At 43.4% G+C, this 21,688-nt stretch overlaps 2 protein-coding genes across 2 annotated transcripts in view; one reads left to right on the plus strand and one right to left on the minus strand.

Moving 5' to 3' along the window:
* Positions 1-21,688, plus strand: part of hdac3 (histone deacetylase 3) — a 477,712-nt gene that overhangs the window by 366,222 nt on the left and 89,802 nt on the right. The gene's annotated exons all lie outside the window — the stretch shown is intronic.
* rell2 (RELT like 2) overlaps positions 1-21,688 on the minus strand; it is a 30,280-nt gene that overhangs the window by 3,665 nt on the left and 4,927 nt on the right. The window contains exons 2-5 of the mRNA XM_051934223.1: positions 10,983-11,216; positions 6,278-6,346; positions 5,241-5,304; positions 2,114-2,293 (exon numbers count right to left, since the gene is read on the minus strand). Of these exons, the coding sequence (XP_051790183.1) occupies positions 2,114-2,293; positions 5,241-5,304; positions 6,278-6,346; positions 10,983-11,184 (515 nt within the window). The 5' untranslated portion in view covers positions 11,185-11,216. The remainder of the gene's footprint in view (positions 1-2,113; positions 2,294-5,240; positions 5,305-6,277; positions 6,347-10,982; positions 11,217-21,688) is intronic.

Here is a 21,688-nt window from a genome sequence, read left to right on the forward strand (position 1 = left end):
AACCAGGAGACTCAACAATCTTTGTTTTCAGATCTTTGGAGAGTTGCTTTGAGGATCCCATGCTGTCCCTCTTCAGAGGAGAGTCAAAGGGAAGGAAGCACAACTTGGAATTGACCACCTTGAATACCTTTATATCTCATGATGGGACACACCTGTCTATGAAATTCAAGGCTTAACGAGCTCATCAACCAATCAGCATTGAGCAGTGACAGGCATTCAAATCAGCACAATGACAAGGGGACTCACATTTGTGCACAGCCAGTTTTTCACATTTGATTTAATTTCATACAACTAAATACTGCGTCACTAGACATCTTTGTTCGGAAAACACCGCAGTGCTCCTAAGAAATGACAGACAGACCACTGTTATCTTTATTGTTGAAAGGAGAGTCAATTATTATGCAGGCTGAGAGGGGGTCCCAAACTTTTTCATATGACTGTAAGTTACATCACTCATCCAAGTGACCTCCTCAGTTTCAGTCGACTGCAGGTTTCTCCAACCTTATAAACTTTACCTTGGTGGCCTAATGACCGAAACTAGCAGCATTGACTAACAATGGGCCGTGTGATCAATGACATGCCAGTTGTCCATGAGTACCATTCACAGAGAAGATGGAGAATGGCTGCAATCACAGCATTGTAAGTTGGTGAAAGCTGTACAGCAAAAATTGGTCCACCCCAAGGACCGGGTGCCCTGGCACAGACAGAGTAATAAAGTTTACACAGTTAAGTGCCAAGGGGATTGCCGTGAATCATACATCGAGGAAACCAAACAACCACTGGCGAAGCAGATGGCACAACACAGAAGAGCTACCCCGTCAGGCCAGTCTATTTCCACCTACAGGACAGTGGTCACTCTTTCAGTGATGAAGATGTGCTCATCCTGGACAGGGAGCAACGCTGGTTTGAGCGAGGAGTCAAGGAGGTCATTTACGTGAAAAGGAACGGCCATCTCTGAACCGAGGAGGGGGCCTAAGGGCACATCTTTCACCATCTTACAATGCGGTGATTGCAGCCATTCTCCAACTCTCTGTGAATGGTACTCATGGCCAGTTTGCATGTCATTGATCACACGGCCCATTGCTAGTCGGTCATTAGGCCACCAAGGTACAGTTTATAAGGTTGGAGAAACCAGCAGTGAACTGAGACGGAGGAAGTCACTTGGATGAGTGATGTAACGTATCTCCCTAGAAAAGAACTGTGTCCAGATGAGCTGAATCAATCTTAGAAAGTTAAAAAGTCTGAATTAGCGTAAGCCCCCCCTAATTGGGGGCTTTGGTAAGGAATGTGATGATTTCCTTCATGGTCAAACCTGTATATCGAAACGTGAAGAAGCACAATTTACTGGGAAAGTTGAATTTTCATTACGATAGCTCAAACGGAGATCTTGCAACGAATTCTTCAAATTTTCATAGAATTTTTTCCAATGACGACTGTTAGCAAATTCGCCAAATCGTAAGGCAGAGAGAGCGACCATCTGGACGACTTCCATCACACATGCGCTTCCCGTTTCACTTCTTCTCGTATAATTTGTTGATTTTAACGCGTCTGGCCGTGACATTCGCACCAAACGTTTCGGTCCTACGAGTCGGTCAAAGACGCGGAGGGGCCGCCGCCACTGTTGCTTGCTCCTCCTGCTTGTCGACTGTAAAGCCCGCGTTTATATCTCAAAATGAGCATCGCAGGGAGTTCAGTTAGCGTTGTTCTGTAAGCAGAGAGATCACCCTGCCCTCGCCATTCACGTTACGCTAAAAACAACCTGAGGGGCGACATTGTCTGTCACTGTCATTTACCAGCAGAGCTCCACACCTGCTCTCCCATCATGAGCTGAAGCTGCCAACAATTTGACTTTGAACCTCAAACTGAGTTCTTCGCGCTCCATCCAGACGTTTAGCTTAAGAAATTTGAACTACGAAGACGCGCAGACCCTCCACGGGCAACACCTGTCAGCAGTCCACCGATCGATGGCACTTCACGATGGCCTGGACTGGACTGGGCTGCGTGTGAGCCGCCACCACGTGACATCGTGAAAGTGCGTGTTTGTCGTCGTCTCCTCACGCCAGTTATTGCTTTGTATAAAAATATGTAATAAACAAAAGAGCAGCGCACTGACCTTCCCACCGAGAAGACGGTGACTTCCCCCGGACGGCCCTTCCCTCGTGGCAGCCTCGCTCGTCCTCGCGTCCTCTTCGCCCGGCCCTGGCTGCAGTGGTGGCACACGGTGCGGTCGCTGGCCGAGTGCACGGTGTGGTGATGCGGTGGCACGTTTCCTGTGCTGTCCTGGCGTGGAAGTCTGTACGGAGTCAAAAAAAATGGCAGACGTGAGCAGGTCATGGGGACATTAGGGGGCACCAAGGACAGACAGTGGTACATCTCAGCCAGAGCCCCCCACCCGCCGGGGTTCATTTTCATGATTTATGTCGTCGTCGTTCATTTTCAGATCGTATGCATGTATTTGTTCATTTATGACTGTGTGCTTGGTGTGTGTTGGCATCCTGCCCAGGGTTTGTTCCTGCCTTGCGCCCTCTGCTGGCTGGGATTGGCTCCAGCAGACCCCTGTGTTAGGATATAGCGGGTTGGAGACTGACTGACTGCTGTTGACTGCGTTAGTTTCAATGCCCTGGGGATGTTCCATGTTTGTCGTGGGTGGTCCCCCAAGAGGCCACCTATCAATCTAGAGGGTCTCCCACAGTTCCCAGCAGGTCGTGGTGAATGTGCTGTGGAGTTGGTGCGTCTTTTGCTGTACTTTTCCCACCTTCTGCTCTCTGTTTTAGGACTTGCTGTCCGATTCTGTTTTTTGCTCTGCCCTTTTCCTTTCAGACAATTCCGTTTTATCTTTTGTGCTCCACAGAACTTTTCTTTAGTGCCTCCGGGGCAGTGAGGTGGAAATCAGACTTTTTATTTCATGAAGATTCTACGCGGCCCTTTTTGCATCAAGCCGGGGTTTTTCATCAGAGTTTCCCCCCCTCTAGTGGCCATTTTTGGAAGTGCTTTCAGGACTTTGTGTACTTTGGGACTCCTGGTCCATGACACTTAAGTCCTGGAATGTCAGACTTACTGGGCCTTGTAGCATCAAATGGAGTTTCTGTGCTGGTGTTGTTTTTGTATTTTTCTGTATTTCAGAAAGTAAGAAGGATAAGCCGCTCTGCTTCGGGGGGTCTGTCAGAAATGTTATGAATTACTTCATCAGGTAGGAGTGCATGTGAGGAGATGTGTCAAATATTAACAGGTTTACCTTACTGTAAATGTTTAAAGTCTAAATATTCTCCTTTGTAATTTGTCATGTCACCCTCTGATGGAGGTCTGAACAGGGCTAGATCCCTTGGAGTGGCTCAGAAGTCAAAGATAATACAACATTCGCCATCACTGACCTTGAAATCGTCTCAGACGACACCCCACATGCTTATGTTTGAAATCTGCCATTTCTGACCTTCTGGGATTGGCTCTTAGGGGGGCTAAGACCCCCACTAAAGAATCGAATATCAAAAACAGAATCGTATTCATGATCAGCCACTTCAAAGCAGCAGAAAGCGACACTCCGCAGGCCGATGTTACTGATCTCCTTGTGGAAAGGAGTAACATCGACCCCTCGTGTCCCATTGCTGGTGGGGGGGGGGGGGGGGGGGGGACATCAAATCCTCTCTGGTGATTTTGGCTGTAGACACATGTTGGTTTACTCTTCATCATAAGGGTGTCATCTCCTGCACAATATCTGTTCCAAATATGGCCTGAGAATGAGTGTGTGTTGGGTCAAAAATAGGGAGGGGGGGGGAAGAGAGACCCTAAAAATCTTGATGTTTTACATAATTAGACATCAAGATGAGTTGAATGATATGTCATATGTGGGGGTGGGAGGTGCAGGACCAAAAACCTGAAGTGATTTCAGAAGGAATTTTTATGAGCACAATGTTGTCAAAGATGGCTGTCAGCCTAAGTGGGGTGCTGCTCTGGGGGTGGAGCCTAAACGTGCTCCCAGTGTTGGAATTCCTGATGTGTCGAAAATGGATGGATCAAAGGATGACAGATATGGACATGGGTGCTGTCTGAGGGGGCACATTTTGTCAATTATGGCCCCAGTCCTGGAGCATTGCAAGACAAAAGTGTGTGCCAGGTGTGTGTGAGGCAGGCTTCTTAGAATGGGGGGGTCTGTGCCTACTGTGATGGAGACAGCAAAATAAACGACCTGACCAAAGCAGCCCTGTCGCCAATAAGCACCTCTTTAAACACTGAGCCAAAAAAAAAAAAAAAGGGTACCACCCTCTCCTGCATTGCCCCGCCCCTCTCCTACACTGCCCCGCCCATCACCTGCATTGTCCCGCCCTGTTGAGCAAAAGCAGTGGCTCTCAGTTATGAGGGAAAAACGAGAACCGCAGGAGTGACACGGCATGTGGTGCGGGCGGCAAAAGGATCTGGGGGTCAGAAAAACAGCAATGCCAGGATGACCCTGACGTGTGCAAAGGTCAACGGTCAGTGTGTCCATCTCAGGTGGACGAAGAAACCTGCAGGTGCAGTGAAGTTGGCTACGTGACTCTGGGCAGTGCTTATGAGGGGCAACGTGCCTGTCTTTCTCTCCATCTGTGTACTAACTTCTTGTTTTATATAGCGCCTTTCACATAAACAGTGGATATAATTGTATCAATTATGTACTGTAGGAATCTATCATATTGTGCCTTTCATATCCTGTCTATTATATAGTGCCTTTCACATCTATCTATGTATTATATAGTGCCTTACATATCTATTATACAGTGTCTTTCATAGTATCTCTCAGTTATATAGTGTCTTTCATATCTATCTATATAGTGCCTTTGACTATTGGTTATACAGTATAGTGCCTTTCATAGTATCTATCAGCTATATAGTGCCTTTCATATCTATCTATCTATTGGTTATATAGTGCCTTTCATAGTAACTATCAGTTATATAGTGCCTTTCATATCTATCTATCTATTGGTTATATAGTACCTTTCATAGTAACTATCAGTTATATAGTGCCTTTCATATCTATCTATATAGTGCCTTTGACTATTGGTTATATAGTACCTTTCATAGTAACTATCAGCTATATAATGCCTTTCATATCGATCGATCAACCTATCGGTTATATAGTGCCTTGCCTTTCTATCTGTCTCATCTACTGTAATGCCTGTCATGTCTGTCTATAATGTAGTGCCTTTATCATCAGTTATTATATAATTACACACCATTCAAATCCATTTATTCCTCCATCCAGTCCTTACCTGGAATCCACAGAATCTGCCAGCTCCTGATTTACGAGCATCTCCCTGAGAGCTTCCACATTTGCTGAGAGACAAACAGACAGATTACTGATGTTACCGTGTGCCCCACCTGACGTTCACCTTCACTTTGCCACTGACAAACAGAACGCCCCGCCACTGCCCGTCACTCTGGTAGGCCACCATCTAAAACGCAGTGCTGGTAAAACTTGGTCACAAGCCACTGGTGGGCAGAATGAATGTGCAGCAATGAAGAGCACAACTTGCAACATTCCGAGTTTTCTCCCAAGCACTGGCAGCCCACTGGCTTTGGCATTCCCTTCATTTCTCTGAGCCTCTTTGTGTGTGAGGCTGTGGGCGTCTGGCATGCTGTGCACATTGGTGAGTGGACTGAAGCCACCGCCATCTTTAGGACTGAAGGGTCAGCCTTTGTGATGGTGAAGCTGGTAGGTGACCATCTGTGGCTGCCTACAGAACAGAAGTGAAGATTCTGTCACAAATCTGAATTCTGGTTGTAAACTCTGCTAACTTGATCCTGTCTGCCTTCTATATAGCGCCTTTCATAATCAGTATTATTATTAGAATATAGTTTAGCATAGTCTCTAATATTTTTCTTCCATATAGTGTCTCTCATAATAATTACTGGTAGAGCATATTTGAGCTCTTTCTTTCAACCAAAACACACAAATGGTGACTCTTATGCCCTCTGTGATGGGCACAGTTTTTTTCTCCTGCCATCTTCCAGGCTGGCACATCTCACCCACACCCTTTAAGCGTCCCAACCCCCCCCCCCCCCCAATGGTCTTCACCTCCCCATACTGGATGCTAGTAGTTTGGCTCCCCAGTGTAGTTCTCACTATTGCATCCTGTACCCCCCCCCCCACCTGTCATTTTCATGCCCCCATTTGCCCAGGTGGTCTGTCACAGTCTCTTTATAAATCGTATTTTAGATTCAGATTTCATATTCAAGGTTGTTTTTTTTTTCCTTCTCACTTTATAAAGATACAAGCAGCAGGTCCGGTGGGCCTCAAGGCCCTTACCTTCGTTCTCGATTATGCACTTGACGATCTGCTCCACCGTGTCCTGGTTGGGGTCTGCCGTTTCATCCTCTAGACAGAAACAAAACATGAAATATTTACAACGTGCCAGGCGGCGTCATGGGGCGGCCTGTCTGTTCTCCGCCGCGGCCCACTGCGCAGATGCATGTAGCCCTGGGGGTCTTCTCCTGGCGGGCCCCCTCGCTCTCCGGTGGACGTGCTGCTCTCAATCGGCCACTTCCTCCACGGCGGCGGCGGTGGGTGGCATCAGAGCTAAGCAGCTGCCGTTTGCTCTTTTGTTTCGGTGCCAACCGCTGGGCCGCCGACTTCCGTCTCTTGGATTCTTCAGGAGGGCCGACAGGCCACCGCGTTTAACCCTCGGCACTCCAGCGACTGCCTTGAAACTGAGGGTGTGTGGTGAAGGGTCCCACTCGGGCTGCCCACCTCCCTCAAGATCTTGGATCACAGAGGTGATGGCTTCTGAAACGAAGGGGTGACTTTGATACTTTGGAAGAAAAGCAAAATCTCAAACACGATGTTTTTCTATGATTGGCTGGCACAGACTTTAACATGGCAGCCTTTCCTCTTCTAGGGGGCCTGCATTCACGGGTCTGCTGGGTGGGCTTACTCTCCCTCAATTCACTGCTCAGCCCTCAGTCTAAAGATGTGCTGGTGACATTAAGCTGTCAGTGCCATCTGTTGTATAGCATGACACTGGAGGATCAAAGCAACTGTGGCCCCCTTTTGTCGTGTCCCCACCCCCACCCCTCCCATCTCTGGTTCAAAGGTCACACTTTTGTCTGTTCTGTTCATAGTGTTGATTATTCGCTTTCTGTTTGTTCCTTGTGTTTTGTAGGCGGACCCACCTGCCCCGCCCCGCCCCTCAAGGAGGATGAAACCCCACAGTCCCCTGCAGTTCATTGAATGCACTAAGGTAGGTGGTGAGTCCGCCGGATTTTGCTAATTTTTTTAATTTCCTGGATTCTTTTGACCGCCCCTTGCATGTGACATTTTGGGAATTTCTGACTTTGAAGGCCTTCTGGGTGTTTTTTTTTTTTTTTAACATAGTAAATCTTTTCTTTATGAAGATGCCCGCCTTTGCCTTTTTTCTGATGGTCTTCCCACTCTATTTGGGGGTCATCATTTGGGACTTTATGCTTAGCAGCTCTCCAGTTCTCAACACCTTTTGAGGCAGGCCTGGTGCTAAAAGCTGGCCACCTCCTTTTGGAAACGCGAATGGCATTGAATGAATCAAACGCGGTGCCATCTGCCATCCACCGACGGCCGACGCTACAAGAAGGAATACGGAGATCCGCGTCGGCAGTGCTGGGTGGGAGTCTGTTGTGGCCGCGCCATGGCGTCTGTGCACCAGGGATTAGTGAGCGGAAATTTCATTCACGGTTTGACTACTTCATAGCTTGTTCAGCTGGAACGCCCACAGTGTGGGGGGGGGGGGGGGTCTCTGCACTGAAAGTCAGAAAAGAAGCCGAATACATCGAGGGGTCTCGACTACTTCACCGCGTGTCTCCCAAGGCAGACGATGCAAGTCCCCGTCACAAAAGGATTAACGCTGTTATGAAATGAAGTTCTCAAAAGGGGGAAAAATGGACACGAGGACTTCAGAAATCAGACCCAGAAGAGGGTCACCCTAACCCACCCCGGACCCAAACCCCACCAGCTGATGCTCGGTTGCAGCCTGGCTGAACTCGGCTGGGCCTCAGACGTCCCGTTTGTGTCCATGTTGATTGGTAAGTTTCTGAATGCAAATGTGTGCTGTGCTCCAAGGGGCGGGGCCACCTGCCCATCACCACAAGGGACTGCCCCCCAAGTCCTATAAGGGCTGGAAGACAACGCACAGTCCTTTGCGGTTCATTGACTGCGTTTCTCTTGTGTTGATTCTCTGCTTGTTGCGACTGCTGGATTTGTTTGACTTTTTTCGGCCATTCTTGGAGGTGCCAAGCAGGAAGCCCCCTTTTGTTGTGGCAGGGAGGGCATTGTTTGTAAAAATTCATCTTTTTATTTACAAAGATTCTTCGCGGCCCTCTTTGTTCCTAGCCGGGGTTTGACGGTTTTCCCCCCTCTTTCTGGGCTATTTAAGGACTCTGGGCTTAGGATCCTCTTAGGACCGCTTCAGTCCGATTGTGATCTTTATTTTCAGTTTGCATTTTTGTGTAATTTAAAACATCTTTCATACGTCAATCACGTTTCTTTATGTCTCCATTTCTAATTTTTTCATTAGTATGCACTTTCATTTCTGTGTATTGTCACCTCTTCTCCTATGTTTTGTGAGTGGATCCCCAGGAGGTGGGGCCACCTGTCCATCTCCGTGTTGGACGGCCCCCAGCCCTATAAAGGCTGAGGAGACCCTCCAACCCAAAAGGTCAGATGTGACTCTTTTTGCCTATTTTTGATGTGGTGACTTCTCGCATATTTTAGGATTTATTGCTTTCTGGATTTCTGACCTCCGCTAAGTTCTTTATTTGCCCACATATTGGGACTTTGTTTGTTTTGGTTGCCTTTGCACATATCACCCTTTGTGCTCATTTCAGCATTTTGGAAAATCAGATTTTTTTAAAATAATGGATCTTTACAAAAGAGGAAAAGATTTATTATACAGCCAGAGGTTTACAGTGATCCTCTCCCTCTCAGGATATTTGCTTAATGGATTTTGAGACTGATACATTTGAGGCCACTGCCCCATTTTGAGGGGGATTACACATCCCCTGCTGAGTGCACCCCAGCCATTGTGGAGGCCCCACAGATGATTGTGGTGATAGACCCCCCCACCCCTTCATAATAGCTGGCTTGCTTCAGCCATAAGAGGCCATAAAAATGGGGACAAAATATCCACAAGAGGGAGGATAACCGTCAACCCCTGGCTTGTGATCAAAAACAGGCATCAAGAAATCTTTATTAATAAAAGATTTCTTTATCAAAAGTCAAGAATAAAAAAAATGGGAAAATGTACAACAGAGCAAAAGGAGACAAAATGTCCTGCAGAAAACGAGCCTAAAAAACTCAATCCTGAAGCAGAAAAAGTCTTAAAAACTAGCAAGTCCAACAACAATAGCAAAATGTGCAGAAATTGCACGAAAACCACAATGATCTCCTGAGCCAGTGGGAGGAGGGCGGGGCCCAGGAGTGATGACATCAGGGTGGCCCCACCCACACAAACAGAAGTGACATCCCTAAACACACGACCTTCTAAGGCCTTCCTGCAGCCCCCCATTGTGTTGTTCTGACGTGTTAAATCAACTAAGGAGCGGAGACGTTGGAAGAAGTCAAAGATGCCACCATCTTAGGGTGTGTCTAATATAGAAGCATAGCACTAAATTTTTTAGCTATGGGGGAACAGTTCAGACAAAATTCAATAACTAAATAAATAAATATGCAGACACATAAAAGTATTGCGACAATAAATAACCTCATGACAGCCGGCAGTGTGAGTAGAAGAAGTGAAGGGTGTCGTGTGAGAGACTCCTCAGCGACACACAAAACGAGAACAGACACGTCACTCGTCAAAGCTCTCCTGCGTTTTGATTGGTGAATCGGCGGGGTGTGTAAACGAATGCCACATTCACCGCCGATCCTTCAGATGTCGACTCCCGGTGACAAATTCCAAGTTTCTTGATTTAAAGTCAGTGCCGGAGTTCTGCCCCCCCAGCTCTTTCTTGCCCTCTTGTCCGACGTGCGTCGCGGCCTCCACATGACGGCAAGAACAAGTCGACAGAGGAAGCCGCAGTGAACCAGTGACACAGTTTCAGATTTGCTTCTTAATAGATTTAGCTGATGTCCAAGTTATCCAGCACCTGTACTGCCCGTGTGAAAAGGTAATTGCCCCCCACCCGTTACACCAACCTGAGAATTTGACTCGGCCAAGTGAAACACAGCCAGGCCTGTTTATCTAAAAACCTCCCATTCTGATGCTCACCACAAGAACGTGGCACCTCCACCAAAGGCAGTTCCTAAAGAGATGGAGACAAAGGGGACAAAGCCATGTGTGGGACGGTGAGGGGCAGTCGGCCTGCTAAGGGCACAGCAATAAGTCATTCAGGACGTTACAGAGGATACCAGAAGAACATCCAAGACCCTGCAGACCTCTGTAAGGTCAGAGTTCAGGACTTTAGACTGAGGAAAAATGGGAACCCTCTGCTCTCTGAGAGGGACATCCTTGCAAAGAAACCCTGGGATGATCTTCAAGCATGAAGATAGAGAAATCCAACATATTGAACTCTTCAGGTTACGCTGGTCCCCATTGAGACCTCTGGTTAATCCTGTGGGGGGCTTATGTGATGGGCTGGAGGTGCTTTGGAAGACTTGCCTATCACCAAAGACAGAATATTCTTAAGGAGGATGTCCAGCCATCTGCCTGTGACCTGAAGATAAAGTGTCACAGGATTATGGGGTGGCACAAGGAGCGGGCAAACAACTGAGTGGTTCAGAAGGTCTGGAGTGGCCAAGTCAAAGTCTACCATTGTGGCTGAAGGGGAGCGAAGAAATGGCAGGAATTGTCCAGCTGCTCACCAGTACTGGAGCTGTGGGGGGCACTGACTTTTTCACACAGGTGAGGGAGGTGTTGGCTAACTTGGCTCCCTTTTACTGATTAATTATGAGGGGTGCTAATACTTTTTCACAGCCCAGAGGAATGACAGCAATTGCCCCCCCCCCCCCACCCTCGTCCCGTTCCCCCCAGTGCGCCCACTCTGACCTTCAGCCTCTCCTGCCAGCTTGTCCTCACACTCGTCCTCCAGCTCGTCCGTCCGGCACCGGTATCCCTTCTTCTTCAGCACATGGCAGACCAGGAAGCCCAGCAGGCCGGTCAAGAAGAAGAGGAGGACCAGGGGGAAGATCATGTAGGGGTGGGTGTGGGGGTGGGGGTTCTCCTCAGGCGTGTTTTCGCCATCTTCCATCTTGCACCCCCGTGACCCAGCGCAGGAGCCCCCTGTAAGAGAGAGACAGACAGACAGGCGCACGCCATTAAATTCACTCAGACACGGCCATACAAGGCACTATATCTGTCACTGGCCAGCTGACCCCCCTGAGAGTAAAAGAGGAGACAAATTAAAAGTGTCAGGAATGAGGCAGCAGATGAGTGGCTGCATTTGTTCGGACGGGGCCTTTCACTATGGAAAGGTGCTACATAAGAGCAGAAGGTCCAGCCGTTGAGTCCTCTTGTATTTCATGCTTGTAAAAATATGGAAGGAGTTGCACATACAAAGCGTCCTGCAGGCCTCCTATCACTCGAGACAGATGGGCCTGCGGTCATTCTGTGCTTACGGTCAGCGAAGCCCACCGGCTTATTGAGGGCAGTCAGTGAGGTTTGTTGTTGTAAACTGCAGAGTCCACCAGAGGGCAGTGGGGTTTGCTGGCATTCAACTTAGTAGGGACACCCCTAGACCCAAAGAGACATTACCAGACCCCAAGGTGGCGGTCACCAGGCGCTGGGCACAGCAGGCTGAACACCCACAAGGAAAACTGCAGAAATTCAGGTAGGACACCCCTGAGCAGAAGGCTGCCGCTGGAGGTCCCAGTGATTTGTCAAATTTCATCTTGTAACTGTCAGGTGCTCTCTTTGTAAAGTGCCTCACGGTGGTCTGCTGTGCTATTTAAAGTAGAGTTTGATTGACTTGAGGGGTCTGTGCCCTGTGACAGACTGGCATCCCCACCAGGCTTGACAGCTGCCATGAGACAAACTCGTCATCGAAGTAAGTGGGATGGTAAAGATAAAGGAATGTGGATGAAGGGGACACTCGGGTCACTTAGGCAGGTCACACTGAGACGGTCATGGCAGGAGAAGACGACGAGTGGACGATGGCCAAGGCTGACTGGTGCCGATGACGTGGCTACTGGTAATGGAGGAGGAGGAGGGAAGGATTGTCACCTGAAAGAGGCAGCTGGAGGACGAGACCTCATGGGCACTGAGCAACGGGCAGGAAGGGCACCATAAACATTAAAGGGGACAAATAAACAGGAAGGGCAGCATAAAAATTAAAGATAATGGATAGGCAGGTAGGTATGAAAGGCGCTATATACATTAAACATGATAGATAAGAAAAGATAACACAGATAGATATGAAAGGCACTATATACATTAAAGAGGATAAACAAATGGCATTGTAAAATATTAAAGAGAGGTATGAATAGAAGTAAAAAAAATTAAAGACAACATGCAAGTAAATATGAAAGGCACTATAAAAATTAAAGGTAATAGGTAGGCAGGTATGTATGTAAGGCGCTATATAATTAAACATAAATAAGAAAGGCTAACACAGATAGATATGAAAGGCACTATAAAAATTAAAGGTAATAGGTAGGCAGGTATGTATGTAAGGCGCTATATAATTAAACATAAATAAGAAAGGCTAACACAGATAGATATGAAAGGCACTATAAAAATTAAAGATAATAGGTAGGCAGGTACATATGTAAGGCGCTATATAATTAAACATGATAGATAAGAAAGGGTAAAAAAGATATGAAAGGCACTATATACATTAAAGAGGACAAACAAATGGCATTGTAAAAATTAAAGAGAGGTATAAATGGAAGTAAAAAAAATTAAAGACAATATGTAAGTATGAAAGGCACTATAAACATTAAAGATGACAGATAGGAAAGGCATTGTGAAAATAGAGGTAGGTATGTAGGCATTATATAATTAAACATGACAGATAAGGCTAACTGATAGATGTGAAAGGCACTATAAACATTAAAGATGACAGATAAGATAACCACATAGTTATGAAAGGCACTATATTAATTAAACATGATAGGTAGAGTGAAAGATAGATATGAAAGGCGCTATACAGATTAAAGATGATGTATAGGTAGGAAAGGCATTGTGAAAATGAAAGATTATAGGTAGGTAGGTATGTAAGGCGCTATATAATTTAAACATAACAGATAAGAAAGGCTAACAGAGACAGATGTGAAAGGCACTATAAACATTAAAGGGGAAAGATAAGCACGAAGGGCAGCATAAAAATTAAAGATAACAGGTAGGCAGGTAGGTATGAAAGGTGCTATATAATTAAACATGATAAATAAAGGCTAACACAGATAGATGTGAAAGGCACTATATACATTAAAGAGGACAGATCAGATAACCACATAGGTATGAAAGGCACTATATTAATTAAACGATAGGTAGAGTGATTAATAGATATGAAAGGCGCTATACAGATTAAAGATGATAGTGATAGACAGGAAAGGCATTGTGAAAAATAAGATAATAGAGAGCTATGAATAACACTATAAAAATTAAAGATGACAGGTAGGAAAGGCACTATATAATTAAAAGATAATAGACAGGAAAAGTTATATGTAACAGACTGATAAATACTGTAGGCATGGAAGGCACTAAAACATTCAAGATAACAGACAGGTATGTAAGGCACTATATAAATTAAAGAGGACAAATTAGAAATTAACGGTAATAATAAATAGATTGGTATGAAAGCCACTATAACATTTAAGATATGTGTGAAAGGCACTAGATAAATTAGAGAAGATAGATGGGAAAGGCATTATCTAACTAAACATGATTAATATAGAAAACTATATTAACAGATAGACATGAAAGGCACTATATAATTAAAAATGAGAAATAGAAAAGGCAAAGTAAAAATTAAACATTGGTATAAATAGAAGTAAAGATAAAGATGACATAGAGGTAGGTATGAAAGACACTGTAAAAATGAAAGATGACAGTTAAGATCGCCAGATAAGTGTAAAAGGCACTATATAAATTAAACATGATTGGTAGATCGATAGATAAATATGAAAGTCACTATACAAATTAAAGATGATATGTGGATAGAAAAGGCATTGTGAAAATTAAAGATAATAGATAGCCAGGAATGGCACTATAAAAATTAAAGATGACAGAGCTGTAAGGCACTATATGATTGAAAGATGATAGGAGTAAAGGTTGTATGAAACAGACTGATAGTTAGGTATGAAGGCACTATATTGATTAAAGCTGATCAATATGAATGGCATTATACAATTTAAAGATGACAGATCTGAAAGGCGCTATAAAATTTAAGACAACTTAAGTATGAAAGGCACTATAAAAATTAAAGCTGATATGTAGATAGGAAAGGCACTTTACAAGTAATGATGATAGATTTGAATGACTGCATGTAACCGATAGATAAGTGTGAAAGACACAATATAAATTAAAGATGAGAGGGTAGAAAAGGCACCAAGACATTCAGACTAACAGACAGGTATGTAAGGCACTCTATAAATGGAAGAGGACAGATAGGAAATGCACTAACGAAATTAAAGGTAATAGGTATGAAAGGCACTATATCAACTAAACATGCTAGGTAGATCAATTATGTAAATGAAAGATGACAGATAAGTAGATATTAAAGGTTCTATTTAAAGGAAGCATGATGGATTGATAAGAAAGGCGCTATACAAATCAAGGCTGGTAGGTAGATGATGGACTGCAGTGAAAGGCACCATATCAATGAAGGAGGCTGGACGGACCATCAACTGGGAAAGGGGCCACTGTATCTAAATTAAGAATGACAGAAAGTTAATAAAGGATCTATCTACAGATTCAAGATGGCAGACAGACTTCTTTCTTTTAGTGTGTCCTTTAGCCCCAGATTGCTCAGCTCTGCCCCCAACTGGACGGATGGTCTGAATTTCCTCCGTCGTCCCTAAACGGAGTGCGTTGCTTTTGTGAAGTTTGACAATAAAAAGAACTCAAAAGAGGCCGACGGCTGCTGGGTTATGTGAAGAGTTGACAGCTTGAAGTGTCGCCACCGCGGCGTGAAAATAAAACTGCATTACAGAAAGGCGCTATATAAGGTCACAAGGCCTCAGGCCGACTCCCAGCTGCCTTAGTAGCTCAGTGCTTATTAAGAGCTGCCAGTTGGTTTTCACGGCTGGTGGCTGAATATGACCCCCAAACTGCCACCTCGGTGCCCATGTTGGAATTTGAGAAGTCCAGTTTATTAACCGTGGGAAAACAAAAAAGTGACCTGGATATGAAATCTGAAATGGGCATGAAGGGCACTGGTGTTCTAAAGAGCTGGCGTGGTACCACACCCAGTAGGAGGTCCAAGTTTGAATTTGGCATGGAGTGGCCACCAGTCACATCAGCAGCTCGGCTCTCAGTGAGGCCTACCATCACAGCTATGACGCTGTCCCCGGGCCACCACAGTCACACGGTCAGGCGGTCCCAGCCGTCATCTGGAGCTGCTTAGGCGCCGCACCAAAAACAGAAATTCCCACGGATGACCGACCCGTGGGGCTGCTCTCAGATGTCCAGGGGGCCGCAGCGCCGTACGTTTCTTGTGTGTTTGAAGGTTTAAAAGAAGACGCACATCATGTGGCGAGTGACAGGCTCGAAAACATTGAGGCTGACGTGACCCAATATAGCGCCTCACCGAGTCGGGTGGCACACGCAGGAGTGGCCTCCTTTGAACCCACACATTAGGACACTTTATTTAAAAATACAGACTCTGGAGTGGTGGGACACCAGTGCTCGACACCAGCAATCACAGGCCCACCTTTAATGTCACACGTCAGGTCGAAGCCAGTGGACTCCGTGTCACTTAACCTGCGACTGACAAAGTCAAGTGTTATAATATCAACGCTTGTGAGACCCTGAATGGACGTTTGACACCAGTGGCTCTCTGATCAAGTCACTTAGCTCAATGACAACACTGTTCCCTTGAGTGACATTTAATGTGAAAGGCACTATAAAAGGCCAAAGCTAACCGACTTGTAATGGGGTCTTGTCGATGGGACATTAGACCGCACTGCAGAAGGCTGAACTTTGACCTCAGTCACTTGATGACAGCACTAGAGTGACAGTCACCATGAAAGGCACTATATAAGCCCAGGACTGTAATGGGATCTCATGAATGACAAGATTTTCAGACTTTGGACAGCCAGATGACAACCGTCACTGTGAAAGGCGCAATATAAAGAGCTGTGACAATGACATGTAAATAAGGATTCACACTTTCAGGTGTCGTCTCTTTACAATACAAAGGCGCTAAACAAAAGGAAAGTCTATGGCTCGAGGGGTTAAAACAAAGAAATACAATTGTAATGCCTCCTGACCCTGCGGGGGTCCGTCAAAAACCTCCCTCCGCACACCAGCCCTTTAATAAAAGAGTTAAGCAAATGACGAGGACACGACAGGCGGGTCAAATGACAGCAATTTGGACACCAGGTGGCCCTCTGAGCAGAAAGAAATGACACCGGGACTCTGCAAGGGGAAACTGAACGAGCAACGAAGGGCTGGCGTTGTGATGGAACGACTTCAGAGAAATCAATCAAAGTTAGGAGTGCTGGAGATTTGAGGAAAACGAAATCCCCCCCCCCCCCCCCCCCCCCCCAACCCCGGATTGAGCCGTGAAGAAGCCTTCATCTGCTGGCCTTTCCTGTTTGTGTTCTCAACCATCGTCCTCCTCCAGCCGTTAAAGCATCAAGTGAAGAAGAACAAACCCACCGATTTCAAACCACTGCACAGCATCAACTGCATACACTAAGAACAATATGGGGGTCTCCGAGCTCAACCGCTGCTGCACTGATAAGAAACATCTCCTTTATATCTGGACCAAGAACTTTCACAGACAGGACTTCAGGCCGGAGTGCTGACCTCACCGTCGCCACAGTCTTTCTCCTTTTGTCCTTTTCCCTTTACTCCTCCACTCCATGCCTCAGTCTGACTCAACTAAGTGAGGCAGAGGGGCGTCCAGGGAGCCCCTCTGGGACAGCAAGGGGGTCATGTAGCCAGAAAGCACGTTGAACCCCCAACTAACACATCCTATTAGCTCTACTGTGACTTGTTACACTTTGGGACCTTCCTATACCATGCAAACCCCCATGTCAGTCAACAGATGGGGCTACTTCTGTGGAAGGTGGGACCACTGCAGGACTGGGGGAGGGGGGTTCAAGGGGGCAAGACCCCCAGCAGCACCAAGTAGACCTCAACAGGGCTGCCCATACAAGCGTGCAGGTGTCCAAAGTGGAATCTGAGTAGAGGGACGCTGCCCCCCAGAGGACTGGAGGAACAAACACACAACTGCAACTGTTCTTCTGTTGGAATGGAGGGCAACTGGAATGGTTGGTGTTTACAGACACAAAAAGGACGTCAACCCCTCCATTCTCTCCTTTCCGTCTATCTATCTATTATATAGTGCCTTTCACTATATTATCTCTCTCTAGATAATATAGTGAAAGGCAGTATATAATATATAGATACATAGTGAAAGGCACTATATATATATATATATATATATATATATATATATATATATATATATATAATTATATACTGCCTTTCACTATATTATCTATCTATGTTATATAGTGCTTTTCACTATCTATATATTATATACTGCCTTTCACTATATTATCTATCTATTATATAGTGCCTTTCACTATGTATCTATATATTATATACTGCCTTTCACTATATTATCTAGCTCTCTCTCTCTCAGATATATACAGTGGTGTGAAAAACTATTTGCCCCCTTCCTGATTTCTTATTCTTTTGCATGTTTGTCACACAAAATGTTTCTGATCATCAAACACATTTAACCATTAGTCAAATATAACACAAGTAAACACAAAATGCAGTTTGTAAATGGTGGTTTTTATTATTTAGGGAGAAAAAAAAAATCCAAACCTACATGGCCCTGTGTGAAAAAGTAATTGCCCCCTGAACCTAATAACTGGTTGGGCCACCCTTAGCAGCAATAACTGCAATCAAGCGTTTGCGATAACTTGCAATGAGTCTTTTACAGCGCTCTGGAGGAATTTTGGCCCACTCATCTTTGCAAAATTGTTGTAATTCAGCTTTATTTGAGGGTTTTCTAGCATGAACCGCCTTTTTAAGGTCATGCCATAGCATCTCAATTGGATTCAGGTCAGGACTTTGACTAGGCCACTCCAAAGTCTTCATTTTGTTTTTCTTCAGCCATTCAGAGGTGGATTTGCTGGTGTGTTTTGGGTCATTGTCCTGTTGCAGCACTCAAGATCGCTTCAGCTTGAGTTGACGAACAGATGGCCGGACATTCTCCTTCAGGATTTTTTGGTAGACAGTAGAATTCATAGTTCCATCTATCACAGCAAGCCTTCCAGGTCCTGAAGCAGCAAAACAACCCCAGACCATCACACTACCACCACCATATTTTACTGTTGGTATGATGTTCTTTTTCTGAAATGCTGTGTTCCTTTTACGGCAGATATAACGGGACATTTGCCTTCCAAAAAGTTCAACTTTTGTCTCATCAGTCCACAAGGTATTTTCCCAAAAGTCTTGGCAATCATTGAGATGTTTCTTAGCAAAATTGAGACGAGCCCTAATGTTCTTTTTGCTTAACAGTGGTTTGCGTCTTGGACATCTGCCATGCAGGCCGTTTTTGCCCAGTCTCTTTCTTATGGTGGAGTCGTGAACACTGACCTTATTTGAGGCAAGTGAGGCCTGCAGTTCTTTAGACGTTGTCCTGGGGTCTTTTGTGACCTCTCGGATGAGTCGTCTCTGCGCTCTTGGGGTAATTTTGGTCGGCCGGCCACTCCTGGGAAGGTTCACCACTGTTCCATGTTTTTGCCATTTGTGGATAATGGCTCTCACTGTGGTTCGCTGGAGTCCCAAAGCTTTAGAAATGGCTTTATAACCTTTACCAGACTGATAGATCTCAATTACTTCTGTTCTCATTTGTTCCTGAATTTCTTTGGATCTTGGCATGATGTCTAGCTTTTGAGGTGCATTTGGTCTACTTCTCTGTGTCAGGCAGCTCCTATTTAAGTGATTTCTTGATTGAAACAGGTGTGGCAGTAATCAGGCCTGGGGGTGGCTACGGAAATTGAACTCAGCTGTGATACACCACAGTTAGGTTATTTTTTAACAAGGGGGCAATTACTTTTTCACACAGGGCCATGTAGGTTTGGATTTTTTTTCTCCCTAAATAATAAACACCATCATTTAAAAACTGCATTTTGTGTTTACTTGTGTTATATTTGACTAATGGTTAAATGTGTTTGATGATCAGAAACATTTTGTGTGACAAACATGCAAAAGAATAAGAAATCAGGAAGGGGGCAAATAGTTTTTCACACCACTGTATATATATATATATATATATATATATATATATATATAGAGAGAGAGAGATAATATAGTGAAAGGCAGTATATAATATATAGATACATAGTGAAAGGCACTATATAATATATATATAATTATATACTGCCTTTCACTATATTATCTATCTATGTTATATAGTGCCTTTCACTATCTATATATTATATACTGCCTTTCACTATATTATCTATCTATGTTATATAGTGCCTTTCACTATCTATATATTATATACTGCCTTTCACTATATTATCTATCTGTTATATAGTGCCTTTCACTATGTATCTATATATTATATAGTGCCTTTCACTATATTATCTATCTATATATATATTATATAGTGCCTTTCTCTATATTATCTATCTATTATATAGTGTCCTTCACTATGTATCTATATATTATATACTGCCTTTCACTATATTATCTAGCTCTCTCTCTCTCATATATATATATATATATATATATATATAGAGAGAGAGAGAGATAATATAGTGAAAGGCAGTATATAATATATAGATACATAGTGAAAGGCACTATATAATATATATATATATATAATTATATACTGCCTTTCACTTTATTATCTATCTATGTTATATAGTGCCTTTCACTATCTATATATTATATACTGCCTTTCACTATATTATCTATCTATGCTATATAGTGCCTTTCACTATGTATCTATATATTATATACTGCCTTTCACTATATTATCTAGCTCTCTCTCTCTCTCAGATATATATATATATATATAGAGAGAGATAATATAGTGAAAGGCACTATATAATATATATATATAATTATATAGTGCCTTTCACTATATTATCTATCTATGTTGTATAGTGCCTTTCACTATCTATATATTATATACTGCCTTTCACTATATTATCTATCTATGTTATATAGTGCCTTTCACTATGTATCTATATATTATATACTGCCTTTCACTATATTATCTATCTATGTTATATAGTGCCTTTCACTATGTATCTATATATTATATACTGCCTTTCACTATATTATCTATCTATGTTATATAGTGCCTTTCACTATGTATCTATATATTATATAGTGCCTTTCACTATATTATCTATCTATATATATAATTATATAGTGCCTTTCACTATATTATCTATCTATGTTATATAGTGCCTTTCACTATCTATATATTATATACTGCCTTTCACTATATTATCTATCTATGTTATATAGTGCCTTTCACTATGTATCTATATATTATATACTGCCTTTCACTATATTATCTAGCTCTCTCTCTCTCTCAGATATATATATATATATATATAGAGAGAGATAATATAGTGAAAGGCACTATATAATATATATATATATAATTATATAGTGCCTTTCACTATATTATCTATCTATGTTGTATAGTGCCTTTCACTATGTATCTATATATTATATAGTGCCTTTCACTATATTATCTATCTATATATATAATTATATAGTGCCTTTCACTATATTATCTATCTATGTTATATAGTGCCTTTCACTATCTATATATTATATACTGCCTTTCAATATATTATCTATCTATGTTATATAGTGCCTTTCACTATGTATCTATATATTATATACTGCCTTTCACTATATTATCTAGCTCTCTCTCTCTCTCAGATATATATATATATATATAGAGAGAGATAATATAGTGAAAGGCACTATATAATATATATATATATAATTATATAGTGCCCTTCACTATGTATCTATATATTATATACTGCCTTTCTCTATATTATCTATCTATATATATATTATATAGTGCCTTTCTCTATATTATCTATCTATTATATACTGCCTTTCTCTATATTATCTATATATACTATATAGTGCTTTTCACTGTATTATCTATATATATATATTATATACTGCCTTTCTCTCTATCTATGTATCTGCCATTTTCTAAGCCTTCTAAATCCCAGACAGAGTTGCGAGGTGTCCATACTGTATGTATATTGTATATTTATATAGTATTATGTATTTATGAATATTACAGACACACAGGCAGAGCCTTAAGAGGGTATTCAGGCCCTTCACCTTTTTGCTGTGGTGCAGATGTACCACAGACTGGCGTTGCCCATTTTCTTTACTTCCGACCCTGACAATTTTGCTACAACACAAGCAGCCAGACCCTCCCTCTTAATTCTTGCCAGAGCGCCGGTTTTAGTCGCCTCTCTGCTATGGAGCCTCCTCGCCGTATCTCATGAAATGATCGATGACAAACCGAGTGACCTCTCACAGGTGGCTCTCCGAGGTATCAATTAAACGTTCAA

The sequence above is a fragment of the Erpetoichthys calabaricus genome, chromosome 11 (assembly GCF_900747795.2).
Source record: "Erpetoichthys calabaricus chromosome 11, fErpCal1.3, whole genome shotgun sequence".
NCBI classification, from domain to species: Eukaryota; Metazoa; Chordata; class Cladistia; order Polypteriformes; family Polypteridae; genus Erpetoichthys; species Erpetoichthys calabaricus.